Below are 11,126 nucleotides of genomic sequence, written 5' to 3'. Positions count from 1 at the left end.
TTTATTTTCAGCTCACACAGAACAGACAGTTAGTAGATCATGAGGAGATATTCACTGATTTTGACAAGTGATTTTGACAACAGGCGTTCTACAAAATCACTGACTGCACCTTTACTAGGTGCAGTCTCTTTGGGTAGGCAGTTCCACCCACACAAATATCTGGGCCCCTGAAAAGGTCCAGTCATTGGGACCCTTTACTCATGCTTTACTATCAGAGTGTGTGTGTGTGTGTGTGTGTGTGTGTGTGTGTGTGTGTGTGTGTGTGTGTGTGTGTAAGCTTAACCTCAAACTGGCTGCATTTATAGTACAAGTTGAAGTCAAATCTATATGTAAAGCAGATGGGTTAAAGACACATTAAAGCAAGATGCCAAACACCCATACATAAACACCTGTTGTCAAAATCACTTTGTCAAAATCAGTGCATATCCTCACTAGCATCATGTTAATAGCTATAGCCCTTTGTTTACATACACTTTGTTTACATACTCGTTTACAGAGCCTAGGCTGTGTATGAAGACTGGATTTATTTTTTTGCGCACACATAGTACAGACAGGTAGTGGATCATGAGGAGATATTCACTGATTTTGACAAAAAGTGATTTTGACAACAAGCGTTCTCCAGAATCACTGACTACACCTTTAATATACTGAGCTGTGAATAAGGATTTCACACCAGAAACACTTTATGCTTAAAGATTATTTTTATTTGTGGAATTCACTTTTTATCTTTTTTTATTGATTGAAGTTTAAATGAATATACAGCCCCGGAAAATATTAAGAGACCAGTCTGGGATTTTTCTTTAATCTTTATCTCTACATTACTTGAAAGTGCTCTTTAATGACAATATTTTTATTGTGAATTTGGTAGAAATGTTGTCAGTAGTTTATATTATAAAACCAAAATGTTCATTCTACTCAAACATATGCCTATAAATGGTAAAACAAAAGACACTGAACATTTGGAGTGGTCTCTCAATTGTTTCCACGGCTGCATATTTATATAGCAGCAGCTTTACTCTTTGTTTTTTTTTAACTTTTATATACAATCATATGAAAAAGTTTGGGAACCCCTCTCAGCCGGCATTATAATTGACTCTGCTTTCACAAAAAAAATATAAAAGTGGTATGTCTTTAATTTACCAGGAACAGCTAAGTACTGGGATGTTTTCCAAACAAAGATTTTTTGAAAAGCAGTATTTGGTTGTATGAAATAAAATAAAATGTGAAAAACTGGCTGTGCAAAAATATGGGTACCCTTGTGGTTTTGTTGATTTTAATGCCTGTAACAGCATGTAAAACTGATGAATTTAAACACAAAGTTGGTTGGATTATGTTGTTAAGCCTTGAACCTCATAGAAATGTCTGTTTAATCATGAGAAAATGTATTTTAGGTGCCTAAATGCAAGTTGCACTTCTCTTTGACTCTCTGCTGAAGTGAGACAGAATGGGATCATCAAAACTGCTCCCAAAAGATCTTAAAAACAAAGATTATTCATTATCATGGTTTAGGGGAAGGCTACAAGAAGCTTTCCCAAAGGTTTCAATTGTCAATTTCTACTGTAAGGAACGTTGTCAGGGAATGGAAGGACACAGGCACAGTTGCAGTTAAACCCAGGTCTAGCAGACCAAGAAAAGTACAAGAGCGGCATATGCGGCGGATTGTGAGAATGGTTGCACACAACCCAAAGATCACCTCCAAAGACCTGCAAGAACATCTGGCTGCAGATTGTGTAGCTGTACATGGTTCAACAAATCAGTGCAATTTGCACCAAAACATCTGTATGGCCAGGTGATGAGAAGGAAGCCCTTTCTGCGCCCACGCCACAGATACAGTTGCATGGAGTATGCAAAAGCTCATTTAGACAAGCCAGCTTCATATTGGAAGAAAATGCTGTGGACTGATGAGACAACAATTAAGTTATTTGGTCTTTATAAAAAGCAGATGTTTTGGTGCAAATTACGCTGAATTGTTGAACGATGTACAGATACACAATCTGCAGCCAGATATTCTTGCAGGTCTTTGGAGGTGATCTGTGGGTTGTATGCAACCATTCTCACAATCCTCCACCTATGCCGCTCCTGTTTTTTTCTTGGTCTGCCATGCCTGGGTTTAACTGCCACTGTGCCTGTGTCCTTCCATTTCCTGACAACGTTCCCTACAGTCGAAATTGACAATTGAAACCTTTGGGAAAGCTTCTTGTAGCCTTCCCCTAAACCATGACAATGAACAATCTTTGTTTTTCAGATCTTTTGGGAGCTGTTTTGATGATCCCATTCTGTCTCACTTCAGCAGAGAGTCAAAGAGAAGTGCAACTTGCATTTAGGCACCTAAAATAAATTTTCCCATGATTAAACAGACATTTCTATGAGGTTCAAGGCTTAAAAACATAATCCAACCAACTTTGTGTTTAAAGTCATCAGTTTTACATGCTGTTACAGGCATTAAAATCAACAAAACCACAAGGGTACCCAGATTTTTGCACAGACAGTTTTTCACATTTTATTTTATTTCATACAACCAAATACTGCTTTTCAAAAAATCTTTGTTTGGAAAACATCCCAGTACTTAGCTGTTCCTGGTAAATTAAAGACATACCACTTTTATATTTTTTTTGTGAAAGCAGAGTCAATTATAATGCCGGCTGAGAGGGGTTCCCAAACTTTTTCATATGACTGTAATTATGGCTTTGATGGTATAGACTTTTTTCTTCCTGCAGTAATCACCCAGCATCTTATCAGGGTGTTGCTGTGAAAGCTAAAAATTCCTTTGCCACAGTGGAGCACAATAACAAAGGTAGGTAGAAACAGGGTCATCCCTATGTACCCACAGCCCTATGTTCCTGAAATTAATCTACTGCTAGAACCAGAAGAATCTGATGAAGACACAGTGTGAAGATTGTGTCTGTAATGTGAAAAATTAGAGAACCAGAGCATTTTAAAAGTGAGGTACAGTCTGCCTTTCTCCAGAAATGTCATGTCTCAGTTATCAAGGGAGTCTAGGCGGCAGTGGACACCATTTAGCGTGGAAGCTCAAACCTCCCATTGTGTAGGTCTGATTGCTTCAGTAGTCACAGCTGGGTGGTTGGGGTTAGGGGACAGGGAGAGGTTAGAATAGGAGTGACGTACACACCCAATCTCACAGACAGAAATACTCATCTCTATTATATTGTTGAATAACTTAGAAATGTGGAAACGTGGACACACTCCTGTAGAAACATCGGGACGTAACATATTCGGGGGCTCGTCCGGGATCTGAATGAGTTGGGAGATTGTTTGTTGTTTTTTTGTTAGACCAAATGCTTGTGTAAGCAAACTTTGAATTTGTGTAGGGCCGTTAAGTTTGTCCATTATGTGCTACTGTAGAAACATATTGGTGCAATATGGCGGCCATCAGTGCACACCTAATAAGAGATACTTATGAACATTATATTTCATTTCTACCAAGTTTGTTATGAAAAATGATAATACATTCTACACACTGCACCTTTAATATTCTGAACTAAAAATGTCTTGTCTTGAATGTAAAACTGGTCTAGAACCTCCACTGGGAATAAGGATTTCACACCAGAAACACTTTATGCTTAAAGACTATTTTTATTTGTGGAATCCACTTTTCTTTTTTCATTGATTGAGATTTAAATGAAATCACAAGAAAGTTCCCTTCTGTTAGAAAGACAGATTTTCAGTCTGTGATATTGATGATTACAGAAAGTTCTGATTTGAAAAGCGTTCAGTAGAAAGTTAATCATTTAGAGAAAGTTCTTTAATATGTAAATATAATATCAAAGAAGCGGTCACGTCATCTTAGTGGGTCACATGGTAGAGAGAGGCCGGAGCCTTCACTGATCACGGGCACAAAGATATGGATAAACTCTGGCACATGGGACATCATTCCAAACGGGTTTGCCTGAAAAGGGAAAATAGTCAATATTCAAAATGAGCTTAAAGTTTCCAGTTAATCAAAATCCTTCAATCAAAGGCACAATATGCAGAGCCACATCTAGAACGATAGAGGGTCTGGCCACGATCAATAGACCTTCTCAACTAAAGGGGCGGCAACAGAAAATCCTTCTTTCTTGCTAATGAAAGATTTGAGTGCCGTCTTCCAAATCGTTAAGTGTCGAAGCCGAAACTCAAACAACATATCCACAGCCATCTGTTGTTTACCATCACGGCTTTGACGGCGCATGCACAGCACTGTCGTCATCTAGTTACGTGCACCATACAAAGGGCTCTGGCCCGCCCATATCAGATAAAACGATTTGATTGGCAACTCCGAATTTTCCGACATAGTTAATGAGCTCCAATGGATCGTGTCCAGACCAACAGGCTGTGCAAACTTATATTTGCCAGTGGAAGGTCTGGATTTCAATGCTAACACTTACCATAATGTTTGATGGAAAGGTTCACACAGTCTTCTCCACCGTTCACGTTGTTAGGCTCACGTCCGCCCCACTTTGTGAAGTCAGCCTTAGTGCCGTCAGTCCACATCCAAGTCCCCTCCTGGAAGAGGAAATTCACTGATTGGTTAGTGGATATGAGGTGTCCGGTCATCCATTTTAAAAAACATAATTAGCTTTTAAAGGTGGAGTCGGCGATTCTGCAGAACATTTGTTGTTGAAATCACTTTGTCAAAATCAGTAAATATCCGCTACCTGATTAAAAAGAAATCCAGTGTAAATACTCAGCCTAGGTTCTATAAACTGGTATGTGAAGAAAGGGGCGTAGCTAGCAACATGCCTCTTTACAGAGCCTAGGCTGTTCTTTAGCACCTTTAATCAGTAAAAACAGTCTCACCTTCATTATGTCGAATAACCCCATCCAGACATCTGCGTCAAACCCGAGAGTCAGTTTCTCTACCAGGTCGTTTTCGTCCATGTTGTGGATTGAGGCCAAGTTTCCACCAAGAGAAACACAGGAGAGCTGATAGGGGAGACAGAGAAAGTGAGTGAGTGAGTGAGTGAGTGAGTGAGTGAGTGAGTGAGTGAGTGAGTGAGTGAGTGAGTGAGTGAGTGAGTGAGTGTCCTCAATCGCCCGTCTCCCCGCCACATGTCCAAGTGTCCCTGGGCAAAGAGACACTGAACCTTAAATGTCTCATGATAGTTAGCTTGCACCCTGCGTGGTAGCTGCTGCTGCTATCGGTGTATGAATGTGTGTGTGAATGGGTGAATGTGTGCAAAACAATGTAAAGCGCTTTGGGTCTGAAAAAAAGAAACAGGGAAATGCACTATATAAGTGGAGTCCATATGCCATCAAAAGGTGCTATGAGGAACTTTTTAATATTTCTGAAACAGTCCAATTTTTCCTCTGATGATCATAAATGACATGTATCAGCAAATGAGACCATCTGTACAAAGAATGCTATTTTTACATAGTTTTTCTTAATGCCTTTGTCATGGGTATACGCTCACCCAGGAACAACAGCTGGCGTGGTAAAAACACTACTGCTTTTATCCAAAGGATCCGTCAGAAACTTTAAAAAAAAAATTAAAACAAATAAATAAAGATAGGGGGTCTTCCTGGATGAAGCCATACCCAGCGAGGGTGAGCCATAGTGGAGGACGAGGGCTCCAGAGCTTCCCCCTAAAAAGCCTGAAAATATGACAGTCCTTCACCGGAGAAGGCGAAAAAGGCCTGCAACTGAAAGTTCCTCGGAGCACCTTTAATAGATACGTACCTCTGCATCGACCATGGTCTTGAGATCGGTTCGAGCGATGAAACAGCGGGAGCCCAGAGCAGTCCAACCATCAGGACAGCCTGTGTTAGAACATAGAACAGAACCATGCATGTTACTACCTACTTTGGCCCCTTTGTTTACATACCAGTGTACACAGCCTAGGCTCTGTAAACCGGTATGTTGCTAACTACAGTGGGTCCTTTGTTTACAGAGCCTAGGCTGTGTATTCAGTGTACACACAGTAGGCCTACAGACAGGTAGTGAGGAGATATGCATTGATGTCGACAAAAAGTGAATTTGACAACAAGCATTCTCCAGAATCGCTGACTCCACCTTTAAGGTGAAAGTTTGTAGTTGTTTAGGGTGTTTTCGATGCATTTCTTTGCAAAGTTTTGGGCATAAATCCCCTGCAAAATAGACGTCCATTTGGGGCACTTTTTGGCGCCCATTTGGAAGTTTTTTGCACTGTAAGAGGACGTTTTTTTGGTGACACATCACACAATTTCAGAGCTACTGTCTCTTGATCCAGTGGTATTCCAGTTAACCAGAGGACACAATGGTGTCTGTATGAACTTCTGCTATCAATGTATTTAAACATAGAACATGTAGAAAAAAGTTACTAACATCTGGCGCGGCGCTCGATGCTGGCGGACCACTGTGGATAGAACACAATCATTTCATCAGCCTGGAAATGTCACACTTTCTCATTTAAGCATCTGTAATCTAGATAATAATCTGAAGTTATTTCTTCCCCTCAAAGCCTTTGGGTGCAACATCATAAGGTCAACCAGACAGGCATTCTATTGCTTTGTATGTTTGTCTGGTGCCTTTAATGTGTCTACAACCAAAATGCTTCACACAAGGCTCAAAATGAACTCTCACCACTCACCAAATTTGTGAAAATGTAGTCTTAGGCAAGTGAGTTATTGACAACACCCGCCACTTTGGCTGGTGAAAGCCACAGACGATCTACTCCCAAAACATTCAATTTAGACTAAGTTGAACACAATTTTATACTATTTTCTTACATTCCATTTTTAATAGTTTGGTTTTCAATAAAAGAAAGAAAATTGGTATCGGCAAGTTTGTCTAAATTGCAATTAAATTAAAAAAACAATAATAATTTAAACTTTATTTATACTCGGGAGATCAATGACGTCCAGTCAAACAAATTAAAAGCAAAAAAAATGGCCTAATTAAAACAGTTACAGGTCGAGTTTGGCAGAGTTAAAATAATATATCTAAATGTGTTAAAGGATATTATTTTTTTTTTTTTCACGTTTATTGAAACCGGCAAGTTCTTATCATGTTCTTATTTACAATGATAAGACAACAATGAAAATGCATTTGCAAATACGTATGAAGGAGGGCGGGATTTATCACTTTTTTTTTTATCTGTCTCAGGTCTGCTTAGAGGGGTATGAGGAAGGATTAAAAAAGTTCCACAGAACGAGATAAAACTTACAAAGAAAACAATGCACTTTATATAGCCAGTTTAGGTGAGAGAGCGAGAGATGTCTTGTCCCGGGTTGAATGGAAAACTGGTCTAGAACCTCCACTGGGAAAAGGATTTCACAACAGAAACACTTTAAGCTTAAAGATTATTTTTATTTGCGGAATTCACTTTTTCGGAAATATAATATCAAAGCAGTCGTGACGTCATCCTAGTGGGAAGCTTAACTGATCACGGGCACAAACGTATGGATAACGGCGGCCGCATGGGACATCATTCCAATCAGGGGCATCTGAAGAGAGAAAAGAATCAATCATTAAAATTAATTAAAAGTTTCCAAAGTTTGCGGGCACCCATGGCGCTGGGTAAAGCCACTTGTTTTTTCAGGTATTAATGTGGGTACGAACTAACTGACAGACGGCTTCTGCCACATTTTCATTTTCTACTGCCCAAGACACAGTAAGCCCCCCATTTGCCGCTTCCGAAAGTCTGACGCTTCCAAAAGTCTGTTCCATGGATGTGTCTTGGTAAGTAGCGTAGCTTATAGCGACACACACGGCCGAGATTTATTTTGAAGTAGACAGTAGGCTTACTGGCCTAACTTCAGCTTTATAGGCAGCCAAATGGCTCTGCACTGAGAAGCATCTCAGCTGAGTCCACCGTAGGCCTATGTCGGAATTTAAGCCGTGGAGAAATACTCCCAAAACATTTACAACAACCTATTTCATTTACCATAAGTTGTACAAATACTAAATATTAATATGCCTAGGTCATTTTTTTTTAAATGTTTCAAAGTTTGGTTTTCAAGAAAGATAAGTTACAAAAATGCTTGAATGCTGGGAATTATTAGCCTGGTCCTACCAGACCATCGTACTTCATTTAGCCTGGTCCTACCAGACCATCGTACTTCATTTCATTTGTACAGAAGGTCTGGAATCGCTCAATTGACAAACGTTAACTCACTTGAAGACGGGTATCTGTAGAAGTTTAAAACTATTGGATCTGCCCAGTGCCACTCTGGATCTGCCAACCAATCGCATAACGTTTGTTCGTGACATATGTCATGCACCGGCTTCTTAGCCACTCCCTCTGTTCGCTGATTGGACTGGCAGAAATCTGGCTGATAGAACCCACTAATATACCGCAGACCCAGACTGACTACTGAAGGGAAATGAAAATTGAGCTGAAGTATGTAGGCGGGGGTGCCAGGCTAGGGAATTATAGTTATCTTGGGAAAAAACAAGTAGCCTAGTCAAAAGTCATAAAGTTGAGTGACTAAAGTTTTCGTTTTTTTAAAATAGTGAAGGCTGTGTCCACTATCAAAATGCCCTTAAATAGTTTACTCCATCCAGCCAAGTGTCTCTAAAACGGCAGAAGGAGCGGAGTGAAAAGGAGGAAAAAGTAGACTACAGGATATTTTATTAGGTCCATTGGTTATTGTCATGACTCAAAAGGACAACCGAGCAAACAAAAGAGAAGAGCTAGAGAAGAAGAATAACTAATGACTGATTTCTTAAAAATAAAAAAGGTAATAAAATCTTATTTAACCATAGTTACCTGTCGGCTACAATGGAAGTATATAAGTAAATAAAAACACCCAATAAGATGGTGAGCTGAACATTTCCTACAGAGCGGAAAAAGATATTATTCAACTGTTTTCACTGCTCTAGTAGTATCATGACTAGCATTTGATCAAATGTTTCAATTTTTCTGTGTTCGGGCTGTGCTGCAGGATTAATATGTACATACTCAATGTCTTACTGTGTACGGTTTATATACGAGCACACAATCCCTCCCTGAAGACATGTAAAGGCAAAATAGACTTATTTGGTTTCAGCATTGGCCCGTTTGAATGTATAACATGTATTGTATTTATGGGTCTTGATGTGTAAGGCAAACTGTTTCCATGGCTTGAATTATAAACCACTGTGGTGGTTTGTATATAAAGTAATAAGCAATGAAAAACAATGTCTTATAAATAAAAAATTCCCGTAGGAAGAAAATAAATAATGTTTGTACGTTGATGCATCGATACCACACAGTCCTCTCCTCCCGCGTTGTTAGGCTCTTTATTTCCCCAGTCTGTGTAGTCCAGCTTAGAGCCATCGGTCCACATCCACGTTCCCTCCTGGAAGAGAAAACTGACTGAACAACATTCCTAATCACAGATAGTGAATATGTGGCTACATAAATATCTTCATATTTTTGATTTCATGAATAAATATGGGGCATGTTTAAACATGTCTCCAACTTTGTGTTGGAGGGATCCGTTGACGTTAAAACGCTCAATGAGCAATTGCAACGTCGGTGCCGTGAACAAATTTGAAAGAACATGTGGGCAGACATATGTGTCAGTAGAACCTGAATTGATCAACTTGCATCTGAATCAGTTAATATTTAAAATGCCACACACAAATTCAAGTTCTTAAAAAGTTTTCAAATTCAAGTAGAAAAATTCAGATTCAAGTAGAGATGCACACATCCTGTTCCTCAAGGAAGAGCAGTCGAGTGCAGAGCAAGGATCCAGGATGCTGCAACATGTCTCTGCTCAGGTGGGCTGATGATAACTGCTTTTAGTCATGAGACTGATTGTTGTGTATTTATCATTACGTTTTAACTTCGCCACTAAATCAAACACTTTATTTGCGATGTAGTTAGTTTACTTGATTACGGGAACCCAGTTATATTACTGTTCAAAAGGCTGTTGGCGACAGCAGCACAGCATGCAGCATTATTCCGTTGCTAGGTTAACGTTTGTTTAGCGCTCCGTCAGTTGAGCCGAGTGTTTTTCACGTGTCTCGCCTGAGATCGGTTGTGATCCGTTATGAGCGGACATCCGTGGTGCGTCACTGACGATTGTGAGTATTGATACAAAAGCTAGTTTATGTATGTTATTAACTGACTTTGTAACAGTCGGTTTTATAACTGTAGCGCCAGTAGGTGGCGCCTCCCTTTGTTTGTTGTGGAATGTAATGTTGAACATGAAGTGCATGTCCGCTCTGCTAAAAGTAACTATGCAGTCTACAAGTTGGTGTAGGCAGGAATCTGGGACTATGTTCCTGAACGCATGTCTGCTTAATAGATATAGTGCCGTAGAGACCTGGCTTGATGTGGTCAATGTGGAATAAAAGTACCGTGAGGAGAATCCCACAAGTTGCCTACCGAGTCTTCATGCTAACCACAGCTGTTGCTATCGGACCATAACCTGCACCATAACAACTTAATTAGGTCTGCTCGACGCTGTCGTCAAGAGGCTTAGGCCTATATGAGAGTAAGTGTGTGTTCCAGTGTGTATTTATTATTTAGTTTATGCATGCATTGCTGTATGCGACTGCAACTATTGGCCTATTTAGTTCGCTTAAATCAAATGTAAATAAGTTATGCTTAATAATTGAATTTGATTTACAGTTTCTCGATCGCTAACCCACAGTTGGCACAACTGGAGCTCAATGTGCAAAACTCTAACTACAGTCTGCACTACTAACAGTCACTGGAGCTGAACAGTTCACTTCACCTGCAAAACAGGTTCAGTGCAGCAAACACTATGAACTAATCAGAGATAACACACCGTCACTCAGAACACACTCAAGAGTATAAACACTAGCATCAATAAATGAAAATCAGAAGTTTACCTCAATACATACATTTTTATTGATACCATTTCCAAATTTAATATTTTTTCTGTGTAAATATTCTATAATTGTAATACAGAAATCAATTCCTGTAATGTTGTCATTTACTGTAAGGGTGCAACTCTCACCTGTTTGTTTACTGGAAAAGTTGTATTACAGATGCAAATGTAGATATTTGCAGACTTGGTTGCACCCTCAACCTTGCCTCTCTCAATGAGAGACCATGATGTATTTCATCAGAAATGACAGCAAACAGCAGCTCAGAGTATTAAACAGTTCCATAGTTCTGCTGGGAGACTTCAACGAGACACCTGGAGAGGCGAGATTGGGAGGAACGGTCTCCCTGATCTAAACCCGAGTGATC

General features: G+C 39.7%; 1 protein-coding gene across 1 annotated transcript; it reads right to left on the bottom strand.

The window, feature by feature from the left end:
* Positions 1 to 3,804: 3,804 nt before the first annotated feature.
* LOC307253904 (ladderlectin-like) lies at positions 3,805 to 6,353 on the bottom strand (the record flags this gene model as incomplete). The annotated part of the gene is made up of 6 exons (XM_080032127.1): positions 3,805 to 3,842; positions 4,386 to 4,503; positions 4,798 to 4,923; positions 5,536 to 5,583; positions 5,678 to 5,757; positions 6,302 to 6,353. 6 exons carry the CDS (start codon positions 6,351 to 6,353, stop codon positions 3,805 to 3,807), a joined length of 462 nt encoding a protein of 153 aa, XP_079888253.1.
* Between the last annotated feature and the right edge of the window lie 4,773 nt (positions 6,354 to 11,126).

Source organism: Ammodytes marinus (genome assembly GCF_949987685.1).
Source record: "Ammodytes marinus genome assembly, chromosome: 8".
Taxonomy (NCBI): domain Eukaryota; kingdom Metazoa; phylum Chordata; class Actinopteri; order Uranoscopiformes; family Ammodytidae; genus Ammodytes; species Ammodytes marinus.
This window is presented reverse-complemented; position numbering and strand designations above follow the sequence as displayed.